At 50.9% G+C, this 23,884-nt stretch overlaps 4 protein-coding genes across 4 annotated transcripts; 2 read left to right on the top strand and 2 right to left on the bottom strand.

Annotated features, from left to right (window-relative positions):
* Positions 1-128: 128 nt before the first annotated feature.
* On the top strand, positions 129-2,222 carry QC764_501600 (uncharacterized protein; the record flags this gene model as incomplete). The annotated part of the gene is made up of 1 exon (XM_062947415.1): positions 129-2,222. One exon carries the CDS (start codon positions 129-131, stop codon positions 2,220-2,222), a length of 2,094 nt encoding a protein of 697 aa, XP_062798542.1.
* A 3,391-nt stretch (positions 2,223-5,613) lies between these two features.
* On the bottom strand, positions 5,614-6,192 carry QC764_501608 (uncharacterized protein; the record flags this gene model as incomplete). Its single annotated transcript, XM_062947416.1, has 2 exons — positions 5,614-5,913; positions 5,965-6,192. 2 exons carry the CDS (start codon positions 6,190-6,192, stop codon positions 5,614-5,616), a joined length of 528 nt encoding a protein of 175 aa, XP_062798541.1.
* Positions 6,193-6,744: 552 nt separating this feature from the next.
* On the bottom strand, positions 6,745-7,116 carry QC764_501610 (uncharacterized protein; the record flags this gene model as incomplete). The annotated part of the gene is made up of 1 exon (XM_062947417.1): positions 6,745-7,116. The coding sequence occupies one exon, from the start codon at positions 7,114-7,116 to the stop codon at positions 6,745-6,747; it is 372 nt and encodes a 123-aa protein (XP_062798540.1).
* Positions 7,117-14,428: 7,312 nt separating this feature from the next.
* QC764_0074140 (uncharacterized protein) lies at positions 14,429-14,560 on the top strand (the record flags this gene model as incomplete). Its single annotated transcript, XM_062940678.1, has 1 exon — positions 14,429-14,560. One exon carries the CDS (start codon positions 14,429-14,431, stop codon positions 14,558-14,560), a length of 132 nt encoding a protein of 43 aa, XP_062798539.1.
* Positions 14,561-23,884: the final 9,324 nt, after the last annotated feature.

The following is a 23,884-nucleotide window of genomic DNA, read 5'->3' as shown; positions in this document are numbered from 1 at the left end:
GAACTACACCACGTCCCCGTCAGCATGTTAAATATTGGACGACTTCTGACTGTCAAGACATTCATCACTCCGACTTCCAGACAGCCAATTCTGCATCACGCCGTTACCTACACGAACCAGCCATCAACATGGAACAAAAGGAAGCAAAATGCTATCCTGGCTGGAAGCTAGACTTGCGACACATCCCTGACAACAATGCCATCGAATACCCCATGGGCATCCATCCAGACTGCATGAAAAAATCCTCGCCCATCACGGTCCGGGAGGTGGCCATGATGCTAGTCATGGACCGCCTGTCCGACAAGCCTGATTGGCACGTCAAGGTCTTTGACGATGCCATCGCCGACAAGTGGCGCAAGGAGGCTCTGGCCTGGCCTGAGGAGGACCTCTGGAACCGCATCGACCACATCCAACGCGACCCATCGGGAGACCACAGTTGGTACCCAAAAAGAGCCAAAAACGTTCTCGACCAGGCCTCGGTCGAGTACTGCATCGAGGAGCTCCGCCACAAAGCCGAATACTTCAAGAGGACATCCCTCGTTCCCACCCTCGATGCCAGTTACATGGCTGCCAAGTCGGACACTCTTGTGTCTCCTCAGCTTCAGGCTGCTCTGAAAGAGGGGTTTGATCGTCTACAGGCCGATCAAGCGGTGAATCCAGACTGGCATCCTAACACGAACGAAACGGTCCAGGATCTTGTCCACCCATCCATGTATCCCTTGGTCTACGGCCGTTCGCGTTTCTTCGAGGACGAAGTCGTCGGAGTGGAAGATGCCATCGATAAATGGGCTGGCAAGGGTGTTGTTATCCCCAAGTGGATCGAAACCCGTGCCCAGACCAACGTTCGAGGGTCTGTGTTTGGGAAAAACGTTGAATACAGCTATTGGTCCGACGACTACCAGTGGCTACCGGCAAACGTCAAGTTCACCGAAGAGGGGGGGGTGAAATTCACCAGTTATATCAACAACCTGCACCCAGTCAAGTACAAGGGCATCTACCGAAGCCTGGAACAACTGATTGAGAAGGCCCTGCCCATGTGGGACCAATGCCTGACTCAGATCCATGGTGGTTGGAAGGCTATCGCCGCCGGCCGCACGGAACCTCGCATGATCCCTGAGAATCCTGATGACGAAAATGAGGAGCTTTGGATGCCCAAGGAATCTTTGACCAGCAATGAAAGCAAAAAGGGGGTCGGGAGAGTCGGAAACTGGCAGATACACAATCCGGACGAGGAGGGCTTGGAAAAGGAAGATGCGGAGGAGGAGAACGACGAAGACGAAGAGGACGAAGACAAAGAGGACAAAGGCGAGCCTGTCTTCCCTCCGCCACCACCCTTGTCCAAAATCCCCAAAGTCAAGTACGACGTCACCCCAAAGAGAACCCTCCGCCACAAGTTCAAAGACACCGGTCTTCAGATCATCGTCAAGATGGCCTCCATCGAGCTCACTCCCGAGAAACCAGAGTGCCCAGCTGGCGGCTGGCACGTCGAGGGCATGATGAACGAGCACATTGTCGGCACCGCGCTGTACTACCTCGACTCGGAAAACATCACCGAGAGCCAGCTCGAGTTCCGCACCTGCACAGACGATTACCTACAAGACGAGGGCCCGTTTGAAAACATTGGACAAGACGGCTTTCACTGGATGCAGAGCGTCTACGGCGCGTTTTTTGGTTCTGGCTCCGGCTCGGCTTGTCTTCAGCACTACGGCAGCGTGCTCACTCCTCAGGGGAGGATGCTTGCTTTCCCCAATGTGTTCCACCATCGGGTCTCTGGGTTCAAGCTCGCTGATCCGACCAGACCGGGGCACAGGCGATTTATTGCCCTCTGGCTTGTTGATCCCTTCACGAGGATCATCAGCACCGCCAACGTCCCGCCTCAGCAGGCTGAGTGGTGGGCTGATCTAACGTTCCGCGGCCGGGCCGGCTCAGCTGACTCTGGGTCTGAGGGAAAGATCCCGGCGGAGATGGCCCAGATTTTGCTTGAGAGGGGATTGGCAAAGGAGCAACTTGCCGAGGCTATGGCGAGCGGTAAAGTGGCTTCAGCGTGGAAACTGCCCCCTGAGCTGGTGGAGATGGTGCGGCAGGAGTTGGGAGATGCGTTGCCGATGACCAGGAAGGAGGCCGAGGAGCATCGTCTGGAATTGATGAAGGAGAGGTCGGGGTTTGTAAAGAATGCCGAGTCGACGTGGAGAGAGAAGGAGTATAGCTTTTGTGAGCATTAGGGGGCTTTTGGAAACACTTTTAACGTACATTATAAGCGAGTCGCGCACTCTCTACCACCTTACGAACACTATCCTCAATTACACCACATCAACACAAGGAATTAACTATAATTACATCAGAAACAGCTGAATCAGATACTTCTGCAGCCTCCTGGCAAGTGCGCGTATTATCGCCAGGCTTACCGCATACATGTGACGAACCCCTGTACAGAACCTCTGAAAGGGATACGGCTTGAAGGTAACTTCTGACAATTGGTTCGGTGCAGCTAAACAGTGCACAACAAGATGTCTCAATATAAACACAAGATACCGTAAATACAAGTTGTGAATTGCATACTGCGGAACTGTCTATCTACCCTAGCCAGTTCCTCCGTATATATAGACTTCTTCCCCCAGCCGTGATTCTTCTGATCAGTGTCCTGAGCATACTGATTATCCAGGCCTGGCCTGCTCAGTGTGATCAGTGCTCTGATCGCACTGATCATCGTTCCTTATTGTGATTGGCTCTCCTGGGTGTTTCTCCGATTGGTCCCTGCTCCCGTGGTTGCACAACCAATCGTTCTTCTCGTCCATATACCAGGGTTGTCACACTAGCCCGCTATAAACTATTTTTAATATACTATAATAGTCCCTTCCGCTAGGTCTAAATTATTTTTCCGCACCATTAATACTAAATACAATATTTTTACAAAATCCTTTAAAGTTTTAAAATTATAAAGGCTACTACCGAGATAGTTTTTAATATATATTTAAAACGAATAGTAAAAGCAGATAGTTAGTAGGAGTATAAAGACCTTACTAATTCTACAAATTAAATATACGCTAACGTATATTATAAGCGAGTGACCCATATAAGCGAGTGACCCACCTCCCACCACACCCTGACAAACCATCCTCAATTGCACCACATCAACACAAGGAATTAACTATAATTACATCAGAAACAGCTGAATCAGATGCTTCTGCAGCCTCCTGGCAAGTGCGCGCATTATGGCTAGGCTTACCGCATACACCACAGCACCGAACCTTCGTACGAGCCCCCCCTACATTACTACTATCCGGCTACGTTTCTTATATTCCCTCCCCATCCACGGCCTTCTGATCCAGTAGATCCTGTGCCTCTTGTACAGTAAGTGACCCTCCAAGCCTCACACGTATTTTTTTAGCTCTCCGGCGCTTACTTAATACCTTATTAGCCTTACGGAGCGAAGAGACCTCTACACGAAGGAGAGCTACCTGGTACATTATAGCCGTTGTACCCTTAGTAAGCTGGTTTACCGTAGCTAGTATTAAAGTTAGGGAGCTATTTTGATAGTTAGTAATACGAGTCTTAATAAGCGTTGATTGTAAATTAGCTTCTCGAGGGTTATATAGTGTCTGGGAGACCTAAGGTTATATAGTGCCGGGCCGTAAGTTTGGAGGTATTAGCGTATAAAACTTTATATCTAGTTTAGAAAGTACCCTCTCTGGATCGTACGGTATAAGGCTAGCACCCGTAAAGCTACCCTGTATATTCTTCTCTATTATAGAGGCGAAGAAGGCCTCGCGGAAGGTATAGAGGAACTCGAGCTTGCTTATATAGTTGATATATATGCGCATTAAGTCCTCGATCTAGCGACCGTACGCCTATTTTAGTGGCCCAAAGCAGTTAATATCGAGTGGCTGGAGGAGGTAGGAGGAGTGTGGAGGTATATAGAGCGTAATAATGTTATTCTGCTAGCAGTAGCGTTCGAATTCGGTCGAGTGGTAGCTTTCGTGGCTATCGAGGATCAGTAACCGGTATTTACCTTTTATACGGGACGCTATATAATAGTCGAAGTACTTAATCTAATCTAGGCCTACCGGATTAGTAGTCTAGCTATTATCGGTGGTTACGATACGCTAGATAAACGGTAGATTATACTCGGTATATTAGTTGGCGAGGTAATATTATACGGTTAAAATAATAAAGGGAAGGATAGCCCGGCTAAGGGTATTAATTCCCTAAATTACCGTTACCTATTTGCGGTTACTAGGCTAGGCTAGTTTTACTTTACTAAGGCCGTTCGAGGTTATAATTACTATACCTGCGAAAATAATACCTATTATAAACCTAGTCTCGTCGAAGTTATAAATATCGTTATCTATAATACCGTACTTGGCCTTAGTGTTCCGTACGAGCGTAAACCACTCGGTAATAACCTTTAGATCCTCGCACTTGGCCCTCTAGTAATCGTATTTACGCGTAAAACGTATACGGAGCTGTGGCTAGCGTTTAACGAAGTTATGTACCCAGAGCTTACTAATAAGGTGCGCGTCGCGTACGCGTAGTAGTTGGTTAGCTATATCTTCCACACTACGTAATCTTGGTGGAAAAGCTCGCGTATATAGCTCAATAACGTATTAAACAATAGCATCCTCTTCAGATTGAGTGAGCTTTTTCGATTTGGGCATAGTATCGCGTCGTGTAGGCCGGCTAGCGCGCCGACGCCCTAGAGTCTTACGATCGACTCCATAGATCTTAGCTGCGGCTCGTTCGCTTAGATTCTTGTCGTTTTGAAGCGCTTGGAGGGCTAAGATTATGTGGGCTTCATTTGAATTAGAAGGCATCTTGGATGGTTGAGGAAATTGTTGTTGAGTGCGAAGGTGTCATGTCACGAAGGAAGTGGGTCACTCGCTTATATGGGTCACTCGCTTATAATATACGTTAATAACCTTTTATAACTTTATCTATAATCTTTTTACAAACTACAGAGCCGTTAATTTCCTCTGCACAATTTTCTAACTCCTTATCTTTTCCCCGGCGAAAGAACTTTTAAGGGCTCTTCTTTTTCAGCATTATAGAAGGCATAGTAGAGAGCTAGTGTAACAAAAATGTGAGGCCGATAAAGATTAAGTACAGAAAGAAAGGTTTTACGGCAGTAATATAGATACGGGGAGATGGGAGAGAAGAGTCGTATAGTAGGTGGTAGGACGGATGGAATAGCCTCTTTATATAGCCAGAAGTAGAAGAAAAAAGTCGTGCAGTAGGTAGGTAGGGAGTGAGGGATTTTGTTATGTTAAAATGGCTACTACAACCTAGAGTCCCCTAAAACGAAGAGTAAATACGCTGGCGAGCCTATTTCTTAGTTCCCGTTCTGGCGGAAGACTCGTCCCTGTAGGAGAGGGGGCTCCAAATTTGGACTATGAGAGCGTCGCGTAAAGTTATTGATTTTGGAGAATGGCGAGTATAGGGTGAGCGGTGGTGAGCTCAAGGTGAGCCGAGGGTGAAGCGAGCCTGATTTTGGGCTAACCGTTCTTAGACAAGGCAAAAAAGCTTTTAGAGACCAACTACTAGTATTAGCAAGTCCGAATATAGTCAGGAATTCCTCTCAACTGGAAAGAATACGACACCACGAGACAGGGTTGTAACTTACGAACTACTATCTAGGGACTCTTTGTGCTTAGGCTTAGAGCCGACAAGATTAAGCTTAGAAAGCTGCATCTCATATAAAGACCGATTGTCCCTCGAAGTTGTTATGTTATGATGGTGCGAACCGACATAATATGCTACTTGCGATCCTTTGGTCCACAAATGAACCATCAGAACGTAGCGACCGGCCTTTGGACCGCCCCTCCTAAAGCATTTAACATTTCCAGGAAATTCCCCATATCTTAGCCAATGACCAAGGCTACATTTTTCGAAGGAGGCTTCGAAGATGGATCGGATGCGCTAAAGCTTGTTAGGTAGCTACCATACGATGGAATAACTGTGTCTCTTTACCTTATTCAAGGCGAAATCTTCGCAGAAATCCGAGCCGTATGCCGTGAAGTATGGGAAGCCTCTCTTCTCCATCTCCGCGATACCTTCCCCAACCAGTGGGTCATTAAAAGCTAAGAAGCCATGCTTGAAAAGAGATCCCTCTGCTATGTCCAGTGCGAGCGTTGTTGTTGATTCCATGGGAAGTCTGGGTTGTTGTGGCATTATGCCCGAAGATGACGATGCGGGCATCGACGCCCAAGAAGAATTTCTGCAAAGAGGCTCGCGGAGTTCTTGGATAAATAACTAATAATAGTATAAAGAAGAAACTTTATCGAAGTACACCCCCCCAAATCACTCGGGCTGCACCCGCCCAGCTGGGGGCTGGGTTATAGGCAGGCAGGGACAGCGTCCGATATTAATGACGGGTGGAAAGGTTTGGATCAACTTGAGAACCTTGATCCCGGCGGAGTAGTTGGCGGAATGGAGGCCCGCTACGAAGAGACAGCCTGCCATTCTTAGCCGAACACGGGGAAATCAGCCGTGGGAGGCGTGGAGGCACGCTGAATGCGTCTTAACCCCGTCGTCCGGAGGTCATCTGCAGCTCAGGGCATAGGAGAGATGATGTGACAAGGGCTGCTTTTGCCGTGTGACAGATGGCACGCGAGGATGACCCGTCAGGGAATCACTTTGCGGGTAGTGCTCCCTTCCTCCTCTTTGCCACCCCCGACCCTGCGAATGAGGTGTCCGGAGTGAGCGCATGCAGCTCAGCCTTGCTTTTCTGGCTGTCTTGCACAACAGGCATCAGGCTCCCCAAGTCCTGGGAAAGTCAGGTTGCCTCAGAAGCGGTGGGACATCAAAGTCCAAATTCCAGGGTAACTGATCAATGGCGGAGCAGATGTTCTTGAAGTGAGCGGGCATCCATGTATCGTATACATTATTGGTGAATTGGTAAGCTGTCCATTTGTCCCTTCCGTCTAGTGTTGTAAAATCGTAAGTATGGATTGGATGGCGGTAATATATGGTATCATTGCCAGCTATCACCGGGTAGCGGCCGTAGATCCGTACTGACCGGTGGTCGTGCGAGATGGAGAAGGCGAGAATCTGGCGGTTGACCTTATCCTCGCGATCCACAGCATGAAAGAGCTCGACGATGGCCCGCACTGCAAAGGTCATGCTGTGAGCGTTCCGCCAGTCTGCAACATCGAGTTCCCCGGCGCCGCACTTCACCTCACAGGCCAGGAAGGGGAATACCTTGATCTTTTGACACCGGTGATGGGAGCCCCCGTTTGGCCGCTGTCTGGGCTTGAGTGCGGGCCATGGCGATGCGAATGGAGAGGAGGGCGAGAGGTCTTGATTTCGGGATGGCGGGTGATTGGCGTCTTAAGATGGGAGTGGGGTGTGGAAAATGGCTGGCCACGGTTTGTCAAGTGATTGGATCCCCCGGGGGGGCAGCCTATAGCCAATCATTAGGCTCCTCCTTCACTGTATTACCAATATACGAGGCTCAATCGCTTGTTGCTGGCAATATCCAGAGCTAACAGGAGAGAAGAAAGTATCACAGTTGATGGGAAAGTTTGTAACTCCCTGAGTACATGAGAAAAAAGGTAGAAAATATAACACATGGCTCGATATCCCGAGTTCGAAACCATATCCAAATTTCGTCACTCTATTAATCCTATCCGTACACCGTTCTTATTTCTTATTCCCATCTTTCAGGGCCGTCTCCTTCTGCCCCTCCGCTTTATGTTCTGTTATTGCCTGGTCCAACCTCTTCACCGCCTCCGAAGCCGATACCTTTCCCAGCGCTATAGCCGCCATAGCCTCAATATACGATTGGAAGCCAATCTAGTAATCCTACGGTGTCCGTACCTTAACGAGATGGATATTGCCGATAAGTATATCGCGAGTATCGTTGAAGCCAGGAGACACTTATTAGTATCCGTCAAATGTAAGCCTAGGGGAGACGGGTGACTTATAGAACTGGCATCTACTGTTCTATGCGCGTGTTAGAACTTCTTATTTTTCAAGGGAGCAGTAGATATGTAAATAAAATTGTCTGGTCATGGGACCAAGACCCGAAGGGGTCCAGAAGCGTAGCAAGATGGATTAAACTAAATAAAATAGGTTAGGAATACTCGACACCCCTCACAGTAAAGCTCCTTATCATGCTACACCACACAGTTGAGCGAGGAGTGGCAGTTCTTCTTTAAGTCATCCTTCTGGCACCGTAATAATAGCAATTTTCACTCGGGCTCCAAAAACTGTCTCGAACGAATATAGCGGTAATAGGTGAAGCTTCCTTATGCGGTTTAATAAGGTATCGTTGAAGCGCGAATTCGTGAGCCTTATGCGTCGCTCACCGCGCGAAAGGTCCTACCTTTTATATTGCAGGTTTGCACAAAAGCTCAGAACAACCATACACAATCTTCTTCGGGGTAAATTACCGGTGGCCTTCTACGTAGAGAACCGGAATGTACGTACAGAAATCTATGTATGCCCCTCTGAAAGTTGGAATGATTGTGGCTCCGTCCGGGGTAGCCGTGCGCCGTCAGTGCCGCTCCACTTATGGTCTACCGTGACGATGTAATGTCTGCCGTACTGGTCTGATGCCGTGCCGCTTTAGAGTCTACCGTACCAGTCCTAATTTAGGCGGATGGTCAACATCACCCAGTATCTCGGTCATTATTCTCGCCGAATTGATATCTAGTCGGGTACCCTTTTTTGACTGACTAAGAAGACTGTGCTCCCTTGTATCCCCGATGAAGGCATGACCTGATGACATGGATCACAAACTCTGATGCCTATAAGTATATTAACTGTAAGTATATCATCTTACGTGTACTGATTTTGTTTGCCTTTACTAAGAACGTTGGACTACAGACCTGCATACTCGAGGCTTGAGGGCTAAGTATTGTCGTGACTCGTGCGACCTACGGAATCGCCGTGTCAGTTGACCGGCAAAAGTTATTAGCACCCCAATATCCCTGGCCTACCGAGTTCTCACCATCCTCGAGGGCCGCCAATTAGCGATTTCCAAGCAGCTCGAGGGTTCAGCGGGCTTTACTTTCTAGGATGGATGTTCCCCTGACGCAGATATATACCGATATTTCAGAGCTGAACCAGCAGCGTAAGCTAGACGAGTAGCAAGTACGTCTGAAACTTGACAAGGAGAAGATGGGCTTGGATGCCTGGTACCGGAGCGAGTAAGATATCTTGCCTTAGAAGGATATTCCGAGCTTCTCACTGGTATCAAGAGGCTTTGAGGGAGGTGACGGCATTTACCAGTAAGGAGCTGGATCGTTAATATCAGGAGGAGATTGCTGCCCTAAAAAAGCGCTACGAGGATGTCGAGACCAGTAAGTGGAAGAACGTACTCGATATTAATGTATCTTTTCCGTTGACCTCCGCGTCCCCTGCCGTAAGTATTCGCCGAAGACGTTACGTAGTTTATGATGGCTCACTAACTAAAATATCCAGAGACCCACTCCTGAAAGGCCCCTGCCGACTATCTTGCCATCGTTGACCGCCCCGCCCAGCAACGGGCAAGGACCGCTAATAACACCAGCTGTCTCTGGGTATGCAAGAGGCTTGATGGTTCTTCAGAGCCTGTCAGACACGGGCCTCTCACAATTGCGCCACACTATCCCCCTGCAATATCCCCCCCTGCCAGAATTCCACCACTCCATTCTTACTCGAAGGGTGATGGAACTGCCAACCCTTCACCACATGAGCGTCAAGTTCTGCCTCCGATCCTTGGGCCCCAATCCCACTGCCCTAGCCCTGTAGATGAAGTGGTAAGTTTTCGGATCCCAACAGGTGCCCGAATAATACTGACCTCCGCGACATTGGAGTTACCAAGATCTCCGAGAAGACATGACTGCCAGGGGCTAGCCCATCGGCCCGCACCAGACTTCGCTGCCAAAGAAACCGGCGGATTCCTCTACTGCGGCCCTGCCCACCGCGCAACCTGCGTCTCCGCAGTCATTGCAGCAAAATAGATCCTCCAACGTTAAAACAGGTCCATCCTTGCGCTTGACTACCGCAACGACCATTGCCGAGAATGACACCACCCCCTACGCTTCGAGGCTTAAACCACCTGCCGCTCCACAGCAACGACTGGTGCTGAGCTGTAGGGCAATGCCCGCACGGCGCTCCCTTGCTGCCACCACAGCGCGCCCGCGAGCCTCGTCCCCGGCAACCGTGGCAAACAAAGTCCTCCCGTGCCCATTCTGCTCCGAAGTTGGAACACATATGCCCTGTAGACGGAAAGCTGACCTCAAACGGCACATACGAGATTATCACAACACCGATAAACAGTGGATGTGCCATAAGCGTGGCTGCGGCAAGACCTACGACTGCGCTTCGGGGATCAAACAGCACCTACAGGAACCCAGTCACAGCAACCTTCACTTCTCGGGCTGTACGATGACCGCGCTGTGCCATCCTGTTGTTTTTGCTTGTGGCTTCCTCAACTGCAAAGTCGTTTTCAAAGCACCTGATACCACCGGCCCAGCAAAGACAGCTGACGAGTACTTCAATCGTGTCGCCAACCATGTTCAAGCCAACCATAACTGGTCCTACTCAACCTATTTCCGCAATCTCATGCGGCAACCGGGTGTAGATGATGCCTGGAAGAACCGATCCAACAAGGGTGTAAAGCTGAGATGGCAGCGACATACATCAAGCGTGTTCAGGGAGATACTAGAGACACGCCATATACCGGATGTGGGACTCTTCGTCGACTGGGCCGTAAAGCTGGGTTCGAAACCGTTTTGTACACCGACGTCGCCGGTCCCGACAGGCCTCCCAGATGCTCTGTCTTCCTGTGTTGAAGCACTGTGAATACGGCGCCAACTCTGCGCCTGAGCCACCTTACCAGCCCAATGCTTCCCCTGGCTCACCTCAGGTCCCCGACAGCCTGCCCAACAGATCCGCAGATTTTGATTTCTCAGCTTATCCCGCCCCTTCTGCTTCCATCTAGCAAGAGTCGATTGCAAGATCATATCATACTCAACCAATAAAATGATGGAAAATGAGAAGCAGACATTGCACCGTAGCGCGCAGGCTATTGCCGCTCATGTCCTCAGCATCCTACAGATCCGCACACGGATCATTGGTTTCACAGCCATCAACTCTCGAAGAGCGGCTTCCAGTGTCGAGCCTCCCTCACGGCAGGGTTCAGTGCCTCGTGGAAATACCAAGAGAAGGCGGGTCGAGAAGATCCATGCCCGGGGCAAGAATCTACTGACCACACCTCAACCAACTACTTTCGAGCAGTCTCCGGCTACTGTCATACGCAAGCCCAGCCCAGTCACTTTACAGCACATTGTAGGATCGGATAGTGGTTCGTATTATCTGGAGGCCCCCGCTCAGCCGGACAACACACTGGGAACTCCGATTGTATTACCGCAGCCGTTGTCCTCCATCGTTGTCAACACCGGCTGCCGAATGGGCAAAAGTTGTACCGGGCGGAGTCAGCACCTGTCCAGCCAACTGCGCCAACGGCTGAACGAGATGGGGAGCGTGCCCAAAGCGAATCTCTGGCTCCTGCGTCATTGATCACTCCCGCCACGCCGGCCTTTGTGCATCAACTGCCGATTGTCGAATCTGTTCCCCCATAACAGTAGGAATATCCAACCCCTCTTCCACGGCAACCGAGCCCCCACGATAGCTCTATCCAGCGCGACGGAGCCCTCGCCAAGTGTGGGACCGCTGGCGAGACAACTGTCAGCAAAGCTAATCGAGCGAGCGAGTCCCCAATTAAGTCCGAAGCGGGTGAAGAACTGGAAACGTTGATAATTGCCGGGATCCACGAGGTTGACGAAGAAAGATTCAATTCAAAGAAACTCCACGAGGGTCGTGGCGGGCTCTCCCAATCTGACACAACAAAAATAAAGGGCGATGGCTCTTGTAATGGTTAGATTATGTATACTACATCGCTGATGTAGAGAAATAGAGAGCATTTGCGGTTTTGAGATGCAAAATGGTAGACAGGCAAGTGAAGTAAACGTTACGAAGTGTCCGAAGATGCGCTTAGCGCCCGGTGGAAAAACAGGGTCCCATCTTTCCCGAGGCGACGCCTATGCCGGTAGTATGCTTGGTTTGAAATATTGGGTGGAGTTCTTGTTCTCGAACTTGCACAATCGATGCCTAATGACGTGGTTAAATTAAACTTTGGTCTGTGCGGCGTGTCTCCGTTTTCTTTATTATGCAGGTTTTATAGCCGCGCATGATCCAAATTCATAGGGTTACGTATGGCCACAAATTTGACATGACATTGTCCACGACTTTCTTCTCATCACCACCACCATCAACAACCACAACTGTCACCACACCAAACTTAATTGCCATACAAACTCGCATACAAGGATATGTGTACAAGTGCTACAGAAAAAGCTATAATAATTCAGGATCGCTACCATATTTGAACCAGGGTAACCATTTGAACTGTGACCATTACCCAGACGACCACACCACCACCCACACCACTGTCTTGGCCAAAGAGCTCAGCAATCGAGCTTTTTGGCGAAGAGATTCAGATCTGCTTGGAGTCGCTCGATAGTGGGCGCTGGGCCAATCCTTGAGGGGGTTCGTTGAGCTGGTACGTCGTCGCCGCGGGCGCGATATTCTTGCGCGGCGCTCCTCGGAGGGTTTCCATCGCCGCGACTGCTTTTCCATGGTCAGAAGAATGAAATAAAGCTGTGAGAATCGCACTTACGGCCTTGAACGCGCGATTTCGGCTGAATTCCTGGGAGCGGTCGCAATTGAGAGAAGTTGCCAGAGGGAGAAAACGCTATTACTGCAATAAAACTGAACAATTGAAAGTAGGTAGCATTGTGGCCGGTGGGAGCAAGTGTGGTGATGACAAAGTTCAGAATTTGTGGCAATTATAACCCTTTCCCTGGTATGGGGTAATGCGTGGTAAAAATTTGGATAATGCGCGGCTATAAAGTCTCTTATTATGCCTTTCTCAATAGCAAAGCACTTTAACCGTTCAATATCTTTAAGTCTTCCCTTTCCTTAACCCACTCAAGGTTTTTCTCCGGCATCTCTGCTCCATCGTCTCGCGGTGTGTCACGGTTCTCGATTCTCTCACCCTGAATAGCGAGATCCACGTACTCTTGGCTGAAAGTATCTTTGTTTTCAAGGCAAATCGTTGGACTTGTCTAGCAAGCCCTTTGGCAGCGCGTTCGCTGAGACTGCGAGCTGGCATTGTAAGATAATGAGAGGCAGGGGTTAGTTATAAGTGAGTAGTAGTTGATGTAGGTGTGCTGGACTGGTATGAAGAGCGGCAGGGTAAGAAATCGAAGGGAAGAAGTGACTTGGTATATGTAGGGAAAGCTAATTAAGTCCGAGACAGAGAAACCTGCAAGCCCACCTCGATGTTAACAATCCGGAAGCCAGTTGTCAAATTTGATACACAAGACCATTGCTGTGATGTTTGGCAATATTTCAGCGAAGTTAAACATTGCCACCCGTCAGGCGTTGAGAACGGCTGTAGCACATCCGGCCTATAGAGACTATATTGTAGACGTTCCAGTTACATCCATGACCCCTTCTCCAACTGAACACCCCCCCCAAAGTATTTAACTTTCCACAGTTGTTACCGCTGTTGAAGATCGGCAGCCCAAGCTACCGCAGACAGCGTTCTCAAACGGGAGATAATAGGGTCCATAGTAGCCTGCAGCGGGTTCTAGCTAGTATAGATAAATTCTCATTCTATTCCTGGCTATTGCTAAGAGAGAGTTCGTTATAGCCCTCAACAACATAACCACCTATGCACACAATCAGACTCCCATATCCCATAGCCGGTCATTGATAAGTCTGGTGTCAACGTTAACACCGTCTACCATATTTCCCAAGTAGATGTCGTTGGCTGAGCAGTCGAAAACATGTGGCAGAATTCTATCGCCGGCATCTATGGTTGGGTGCAAACCGAGCTTGATAGGTACGAAGCGGTTTGGAAACGGAAGGCTACCACAGAACCCCCCTCGCTATTCGGAAGTTCTTTGACCGTTCAAATAGAAAGACCAATCTACCTAACGGCAAACAGCGTCCTTGCGCCCAACTCCCCTAGAAGCACTAACAACAACAACAACAACAACAACAACAACAACAACAACAACAACAACAACAACAACAACAACAACAACAACAACAACAACAACAACAACAACAACAACAACAACAACAACAACAACAACAACAACAACAACAACAACAACAACAACAACAACAACAACAACAGTAGTAGCAGTAACAACACCCATCAACTCAACAATACAACAATCATGAAAGCGCAATTGGTGTCTGACTGGAGCGACGAAGATATTTTGAAAGAGGTGAGGAAGCATATTGGACAGGGTGGGTTGCCGTTTCCCCTCCGAACACTGCCGCTATGTGCTGACTTCTGAGTACGGAGAGCTGCGGATCGATACGGAGGAACGTGACTATATTGCTGCCGTCGTCGATTTCGACGGGCCGGATGGTGTTGTGGTTGTGGACGGCATTTTTTATATGTGACGGGTCGGAGCAAAACACAGCCTGGGAAATATCTATTTCTTACTCCGAAGGTTTTTGTGATGGGAGAGTTCCCCAGTGTCCGCTGGATTCATAAGACCGGATAGGGGCTCCGTTATGTAATAACTGTCCATGCAAAAAGTTGTGAGCCTAGCTGTGGGCTTGAAAATCCCCCCCACCCACGGAATAACACGAGGCTGGAAAGGTGCTGCAACCTTATCGCGATCTCCCCCAGGGTTGTTGGCAAAATGAAGCCGCAGGCCTGCGTGCCTGAGCCCTCCAGATGCTCGGTCATCAAAGCTAAGACCTTTGAGCGGTTCATCCAGATCCTGGCCGCATCGGGATATCGCTTGGAACGGATCTGAAGCTGGACCCCAACGTGGAGAGCCGAGTTTGACGTCAGCCATCCTCCATCATGTATAAATTCGAGCATTTCGGGTGCCGACAGTTCGAGATTTCTGCGGAATACCGGTATGTATTCTGCGACTCACCATTGAGCAGATCCCGAAGCTTAACTTGCTTTCGTTTGTTGGGCCTCGGAGCCAGCTCTTCGGCAGGCGCCTCTGGCGAATTCCCTCCCCGACCAACACTGGATATCGATGTGGCTCGTTCATCGTTGGCAGGTGTAGCACTGTGTGATTGAGTGGTGGATGGAGACACCGCGGTTCCGGCTTCCGGAGGCCTTGACTGCGCTGCTGTTGGGTGGGCTTTGTATCTATCAGAATACCGCGCATCGCATGTGAGACTCATACGGGTGCATCTTTCGCATGGCAGTTCGTTGTTGCAAGTTATTTTCTTGCAATGGCAAGGCGTGCAGGCAATACGAATACCCCTTTGAGCTGGTGCCGACATCGTGTGTCGCTGAGAAATTGGACTGTGTAGGGAGCAAGGTTCAAGTTGTCAAATCGTATATGGGTTCCAAAAAGGTGTCAATTCTGGTATTGTACGAGGGTGAGTTGCCCGGGTGGCTGGAAAAGGCCGAACCCAGTGGCTCAGGTCCCACTGCCAAGATATTCATTCCTTAACAGTGAGCCCAATTGACTATTTTGACACAAGTATGTGTGGTTGAGCCTCACAGCGGGGTGATTTACTGGCGGCCGGACTGATCTGTCGTTTAGCTCTTCTCCCTTAGTCAAATCGCATGTTAGGCAAGGCCGAGCTCCGGCGTGCCGAATACCACCTGAAGCACACATGAACATCTACTCTATTCCAGCAAATTGAGGTGTAAGATACTAAAATTCAACCCCAAGTCTACATGGAAGGGGCCGTGAACAATCCCGCCCTCTGGTGGAACTGCCGCAGCATCTCGTGACATTGTTCAAATTGCGTAGCAGGTTCGACGGAGCGCTATACCCGACTAGGGAGGACGCCGTTTCTAGATGCAGCGACAACATCTTCTACACTACAGATACGTGTCAAAGGCCAGGCAGGCACAAGCCGAGGCAAGGAAATGGTCTGTATTCTTTTCCATAACCTAATTTTCTGAGACCCCTGGGTTGCTGCACGCTATCTACACCAATACCATCAAGATGACCCAAGCGTGTACCGACGTCCTCATCCCAAACATGCCCTGCATGTTATCAACCAACGAGATTGGTTTGTTGACCACTGATTCACTGAGCCTGGATGGTGAGGTTACCTTGGCTGTCGTGGACAATGGTGACATTGCCAGAAGGGTACTTGGTAAAGTCCACTGCCACCTTGTTGCCGATCTTGGTGTAGTCGATGATGGCGGACTGAACAAATTCACCAGGGATGATGTAATAGGTGTTGCTCGGCTGGATCTGGTAAACAACCTGGGGCGCGGGCACGAAGGTGGCCGCCGTGGCCTTGAAAGACCCGCCGGACGGGTCGGGTCCGCCCAAGCCAATGAGCCAGTTGTCTAGAGCGGAAGATAGGTCAGCATGGTACTTGTTGAGGAGTGGTTTAGGGGTAACTTGCTGTTGATGGCAGTTTGCGCTTGGAAGGCGGGTGTGGTGATGGAGAAGGCGTTGACACTGCCGGAAGGTTGGGGGTTTGTCTGGGCATATGTCGGGGCTTGCTTGTCGCCAATGCTGACGATCTCGAGAGCAAGAGTGGTGCCGGGGACCTTGGTGCCGTCGGCGTTGGTGCTGCCGAGAGTAACAGGGCGCTGTCCGCTGACGGTGACGGTGACGGCATCGCCAGGCTTGCCCTTGGACTGACCGACAACACCATAGTACTGTTTGTACATGGTGAAATTTGTGCTCTGGGTGTCAGGAGCTAGCCCCGTGGCGAAAACGTTGGTCCAGATCTTGGGCTGAACCCCACCGGCGGTGATGGAGGGGGGTGTTTGGAACAGGGCATATTGCTGGTTGGAGCCCGAGTTGTTCTGGACGATGATGGTGTATTCGTTCATGTTGGCGAGTTGTTGAGAGACTGAGATTCTTGAAGGAAGCTGTGCTGATCTGGATGGGGTTGAGTGTGAGTAACCCTCGAGTTGGGGCAGAGCGCTCTCGTCTTATATGATATTCTGTTGGAAAGCGTCATGGCGGAAAGGTGTGTCGCGATGTGCCCAGTTCAGTGGCCGGCATCCCAAGTCAGTTACTCTCAGGCAGCCACAAAATCGCAAAATGATCTATCGACAGAGGTATCAAATGTGCTCAGCAATGTGGCCTGAATCTAGACCAACTCAACTTCTCTAGAGCGCTAGAAGGAGCAAAGCTCCAATAGCCAGAGTCACTTACAGAAATCTCAAACATACCTACCTATGTAGCTAGCTCGATGGTCGCGGTCCAGAACATGGCCCATGCATTACCCAATCGGAAGCAAGAAATGAAGCCAATGGGAGAGTTGCCTGCTTCGAGGCTCTTACAAAAACGGTCTTTTTCAGCCAGCCATAGAATGTTGCACTGACAAAAGGGGTCCGAGCTGCAGCGGAGCCAGTGTTGCATTCCGGGCTGCCCTCTCTACGTATGCACTAGGTAGGTATTGTCACCCAACGGCCATAAACCCCCGCCACAAAGCATGTGCACCCTCTTCTTCTCATCCACCCGACTCATCACAAGACACATCATTGCCTGGGTACCTACTGTATCCAATGGTACTCCCAGACACCATGGCACACTATACCTTCTTCATCGACAACCAGTCCAGGAACGTAGCGTCGTACGCCATCTTTGCCGACCCACCGCAAATCCAGAACACGTTGATGATTAACGTCAAAACGCCCATCATCACGAGCGTGCACTCGGTGCCCAGCCCCAAGGGCCAGACCACTATCATGCTGCCGAAGAGCTATTACGCCACCTGCGGCATTTATGACCTTGCATCTGAGCCGGCCCATGAGGTGGGCGACGTGAACACCACCAGCGGCACTGAAGTTGTCGACAACAGGCCGGTCAAGCTGGGCACCGTGACGGCCGCTGGCGTCAATGACCCCGGCACCCTGTTGGTGGTAGACTGCACAACTGGCACACCCAGCTTCTCCGATAGCCAGGCCCAAGCCGAAAAAGAAGTTACCGCTGAGCCGGGGTGTTTTGCCATCAAGACCAACCCGTTCAACAGTGAGGCCGCGGAGTCCAGTGAGTCCCCTCTGGTCGTCTTTCTGATCGCTTTCCCACACTTTCGTCAACATTACACACCTTGCCTGACTCACCGCCTTGTTCAAGACAACTACTTCGTCGGCTTTACATCGTCACTTCGCCATAGCATCGGCCCATATGCCATGTTCACGCCCCAGCCAAATCAGGTATACCAGATCGCACCCTCGGCCATCTTCTACGTGGCCGTGTCGAAGGCTGAACCGCGGGATCCGGTCAATGCCGCTCTCAAGGAGAAGCCAACATGCAAGGTAGACTTTGCCGCGCTGGCCAAGGATCACGTCCTTATCGTCCACACGTCCGATGGCTCGCTCACTATATCGCAAAGCGGCGCCTGAAGACCAAGGACACGGCGCTCGGCTGCGCGAATGTTTCGCGGAGCCTCACGATACCATCGCTCACACGCGCTGTCTCAACCATGTTGTAGAATCTCTCCATCATCCTCAAGGCTCTAATGAACATTATATTTCTTCGTACCATGTTACAAGGCTTATTAGCAATCTTAAGAGGCCTACTCATACTGTTTTATGGCGCTTGCCTCAAGTTACAGTCCCCGATTGCTTATTTCATGACATGAGTTGATACGGCTGACGCGGCCAAGACCGTTGAAGCTTGCTTACACTTGCGTGACAGCACTTCGGGGAGAGGCTTGACCATCTACCTATTTACTGGGAGCCCTGTGCCCGCCGCCCTGATGGATTATAAAACTGCCTGACCAGCTGGGATTGAGAATATGTATCAGTCCTCACTTGGTACACCACATCGTCCATGCGCAAACCCGTCCCCTGGAAACGCCACATGATGCCGTCCATCTCATTCCACAGGAAGAAGGCGCCCGTGTCATCTGTGAGTAGGTATGTATTGCCCTCACTGAGATCGGGCTTCACAATGATCGGCCTCAAGTCCATGTTGAACTGATTCGACAGACTCGGCGCGTCTTTGTCACAGCCCAGAGTTAGCAACTGGTACACTTGTACTGAGGGGGACACAGCGCTCAACTCACCTGACCCTGCTTCAAAATAGAGGTCGAGCTGCATGTCCTTGGGGTCGTTTGACCAGAAAGATGTGTGGGGAATGCTGCCTCCGAGATCAACATAACGGGTCTCACCCGGAGTAGTGGATGAACCTGGAGTCTAGAGAGCCACAAGAGTCAGCTTGTCACCCTTTGCTTAAGATGACAGCATAGGTGTTGTGGGGAAAGTACTGACAGCCATGATTCACGGATATCGGGCGCGGGGAAGGTCGGTATTCGGTTCAGTTGAGACAGAAAAAGATCGCTGGGGGCAGCCAGCATAAGGTTTGTGGCAGGTGATGGAATACTTGCTTCAGGCAGTTTGTCAAAAAGCAATTGATGGTGGATCAAGGAGGGGAGTCAACCACGAGATGACCTGTGAACAAATTGGTCTGAGCTTCCTTCCGAGACATCTTCTCGATTCATGTGGTTTTGACAGCTGGGATAGTGCCCTTGCACGGCTTCCTCTTTTGGGCGTTTCAGCTACGAATGTCTTTGGGAACGAAACATGGCACAAGTCTAGATTGCAATAGTGGAAAATTGGAACAGGACTGCGCTACTGATTGCTGTCGGGGAAGCGGACCTCATGCACGGGACAAAGACTAGGCCGTGTTTTTTCCTTCAGCTCCTGCAGAGCCGCCACCCAACACTTGCCCCACTTCAAATGTCCAAAACACATCGTGGACAACATCATGGCGACTGCATCGCAGAATCAAGCCCTTGAAAGATAATCAATGCACCTTTCAGCTACCTTCGAGGGCCTGTCGATGCATAATCTGGGCATAGTGAGTGATGGTCTCTCGTCCACGACATGCCAAGTGCAAAGAACTTCTTTTATCAACCGACACGAGGGTAAAAACAACAAGTCGACGAGGTGTAATGACAAGACGACAAGGGCTTTTAAGTTCGCAAGACAGGCTTCATTTCAAGTATTCATGGCTTGATAGTTGTATCATGTACATGTTCCCTTGTACCTTATTCGTTGGCTGCACCCTCCACCCAGACACCGCACTGGCGCTTGTACCATCATCCTGGCTGCTGACCGGGGTTGACAAAAGGATAAACATGACAAGATTCCAACACGAGCTATCCTCCATGGAATTGAGAGCTGTCCTTCAGCAGTGAGGCAGGTTTGAGCAGTGACCCATACACACACACACACCCTCCAAGATGGCCAACTTCAACTGGAATGCGTTCCGCATCTTTGACGGCCCTTGCACCCTCGGTCCAAACATCTTCCAAAACCAAAACAACGTTCGGGCTTCCGCTGGCGTATTCCACACCTGGATCAACAACCTTCACAACCAGCTCGCCCAGCAGGCCCCCTGTGGTATTCCTCCAGCTCGAACACAGGATGTTATCAATCTGTTGAACGCTTTTTTTCCCCAAGTCCAACCAAACCAACCACCTGCTTTCAACGACGTTCGGTATACTCAGCAACAATTGCCAAATGTTGGTTGTACAGCGAATCCCATCACCGTCACGTTCGCAAACGGCCAGCTTGACATTACTGATGGGCCATCTGCTCTCGGCTACATCTTCAGCATCGCGCTCGCGCCAGAGGCCGGCCCAGCGCTGAGCGATGAATGGGATGAGCGCGTGTTACCGCTGCTGGCCTTTTACACGCGCTGCGTCTACCTCGCGTACGTCGCACGGGGAATACCAAATCCCAACGGGAATGGGAACATCATCTGGAACACAGCAAACGGCAATGTGCCCTTCATGACAGGCGCCATGTACTTTACCGATGCCAACAACCAAATCCACGTGCTGCTCGGGAGCACCTACATCCCTGGCCGCACCGAGAACCCAGAGGCTGAGGCTTTGACCTGGGCAAAGCAGAAGATGATGAACCAGTGGAGGGCCACCGGCGTCCTCGACCCGGCTCTGCAGTTCTACCAACCCCCCAGGGCCACACCACCACCCACACACCCCGTGGCGCCCATCCTAATGGAAAGTCTTTGCAGAGGCATTCTTAAAATACTCCAGAACCAGACGCTTCAGCTTCCCAACAGACTCCTATCCCAGCTGCCCAACCATATTCCTGCTCTGCCCGCCAACAATGCCCCCTGGCAAACCATCAACCCAACCCTCGTCACCAACACCTTCAACGCCGCCGTCGTTGCACTGACGGGAGCCCTCAACCCCCCCCAGGCCGTTCTACCTCTCCCACGGGCCGACATCTGGGACAAGCGACCGCCCGGACCTGATCTAGCCGGGCAGATCCGTGCCGCTCTCGCCGGCGTATACCATGTGAGATGGGCCGCCGGCTACAATCGAAACTTGCCAGCCATTGATGTCGCCTTCAAGGCCGTATTTGACATCTACTTTGTGCCTCATTTATTCCCCATCTTGGCCCCTCCCGGCGTAGGACCCAACGCCCAGGCACAAGAAGTCACACCCAACATACCCATCTACCAAGCCCAATGTCTGGCTGTTTTTACGGCACTGTATGTGCGGAACCGTGACACCATTCTCGACATGCTCGACCGGCTGCACTACTGGGCCACCACCGACGACGACGCGCTCGCCTACGGCGGGCCCAACGTCCAGCGCTACGGTCGTTGCTGTGAAACTTATTCCGTCGCTGGCCTCATGTAAGTCTCTCCCGACATTACCTTGTATATCCATCTTGTCACAGTCTCCCACGCCAAGCGCTACTGCCCCACCAGTCTCATTCAGACCAGTGAGCTACAGGCCGGGCAGGATCCGTGCCGTAGCCTTGGTCTTCTTCTTTGGCCAGCTTTTCCCTCTCTTCACCCCATCCCCCTGCACATCGATTCATTCACTAACCCAACGGCGCGCACCTAGGCCAGGATATGTTCCCACCCGGGACCTCCCCGCCGGACCTGACAACCCACAGCCCCCCCAAAATCCGCCGGTGCCCCCATCCCAAGTTCGCGGCTTCGCCTTCCAAACCCGCGAATTCCGTGACCCCCGACCGACCCCCCTTGCCAACAATGACAACTTCACCGGCGCCCAGCTCAACGCTCTCCACACCGCTCAAGGCGCAAACAACATCTACCGCCGCCCCTGCCGCAACTGCAAGGCCCTCCTGCCGTGGTTTGACGTGCCTATCAACAATAACCTGCAGCAGGCGTACTATGATGATTTGAACGTGTTGGATCCACAAGCTGCGGTCAATGTGCCTGATGATCCGCTGTTGTGACGGACCAGGTACTTGATGTGGGTTTTGATAAGGATTAGGTATGAAGGATAGATGCATAGTAGGCCTCCAAAGAGAGTTAATAGGCATTGGAAGATAGTCAACAGGCCATTAAAGATGGTTGACGGGCCTTTCCAAATGGTTCTTGGGCATGGAAAGATAATTAGTAGACCATTGCAAAGAGTTTGTACGCCTCCCAAAACAACCCATGAGCGTTTAACTTTAGTAAAGTGGCCTGAAATATATGCGTGTTGGGTCTTTGAAGATGAGAAAGGTAGATCACAAATGTCACGAGGTGTCTGCTGCATCATGTCTGGCACTGTGGGCGACCGTGAACCGTCAGGTAAGTCAGATCGTTGTTTCTTGATCGAGGTACCAGTAACAATGAGCGTACCCTTGGTAGGAATTCGAGCGTCATGCAGGTTATGAGTTATCAAGCTTTTCCAAGCCGGGGGCCAAAGCCTGCCGACATCATCACGACTCTTGGCGACACCTCCCCTGTCCCTGGTGGGCGAGAGTTGTGGTTTCTTAAACTGAGTAATTAGGTCTATCATCGATGTATTATAGAATCGACAGTAGATGCTGTCAGTAACCCTACAATGGAAACTGCACCTGCAATCAGAAGCGGCATTCCTGAGTAGAAGTTCCCCAGTCTCACGCCCCATTGGAAAGTTGTTGCTAGGAGTGGCGCGCCAGCAACTGTAGAAAGATTGCTACGACGACTTAAGATCGGTGGTGGAGCAGCTGAGGTGCTCCGGCACAGGCCCGCCAACCCCGGGCCTCGATCAAACATCCGTGTTCCCTCCTGATATTTCCTTCCTGTTCTCGACATGATCAACATGAAAGGCTCCCCTCAATCTCTTGCCACATATGCTCCAAATGATCGGCTACGAACATTAACGGCGTCAGGAATTATTTTAAGCTTGCACCCAGAACTCTAGTGCTGACAAGCAACATAACCCTCCACAGGGCTCACGACGGGTGTGTCAGAGTTTGTACCAAGCACGTCAGAGCTTGTACCGAGCACAGACAACTTACAAGTCATCACCGACCCCCTCGCTCTAGCGATAGTCATGGGACGAAAAAGACACGCAAAACACGGCACCGCCTGGTGGAGAGTCATCGAAAGAATTACACAAAGTGACATCACCGCAGCCACAGCTACCAGCTAACCAAAGAAACCTCCAGATTAAAACCCCCTCCCCCCCCCCTCAACCCGATCCAAACCGCCTCCAATCCGTGGCCCTCCCTCAATCAAGCACTCAAAACACCATTCAAAATCTCCGACCTCCACCACGTCCCCTCCGCCGCCTTCCCACCACTCGCCTGCCTCCTCTTCCGTTCAAAGCCCAAACCCCCAAAGTCAACACCACCTCATCCATCTGAGCCTGCGTCGACCCCCTCACCAAGTCAATCCACCCCTCGATAATACTTTTTCGTTCCCCCCGGAACCATAACCTTGCCCGCCGCGTCAGTCCCGAAAAACTGCGCAATCACGTCCTGCTCCCTTCCCACGGGTGTTGGGACAAATGCGCCGGATGAGAGGCCAGAGCCTGGAATGGCTCACGTGAGCCTTTGGCCTGGGAGGAAGGAGAAGGAGACGAAATTGGAGTCGACTAGATAGTTGTCTGGACCGAGGGAGGCGGGGGGTTTTTTGAGGGAGAGGGTGGGGAAGGAGGCCGT

Source organism: Podospora pseudoanserina, chromosome 5 (assembly GCF_035222485.1).
Source record: "Podospora pseudoanserina strain CBS 124.78 chromosome 5, whole genome shotgun sequence".
Lineage (NCBI taxonomy): Eukaryota > Fungi > Ascomycota > Sordariomycetes > Sordariales > Podosporaceae > Podospora > Podospora pseudoanserina.
Note: the sequence above shows the minus strand (reverse complement) of the source record. Positions and strands in the feature narration are given on the sequence as shown.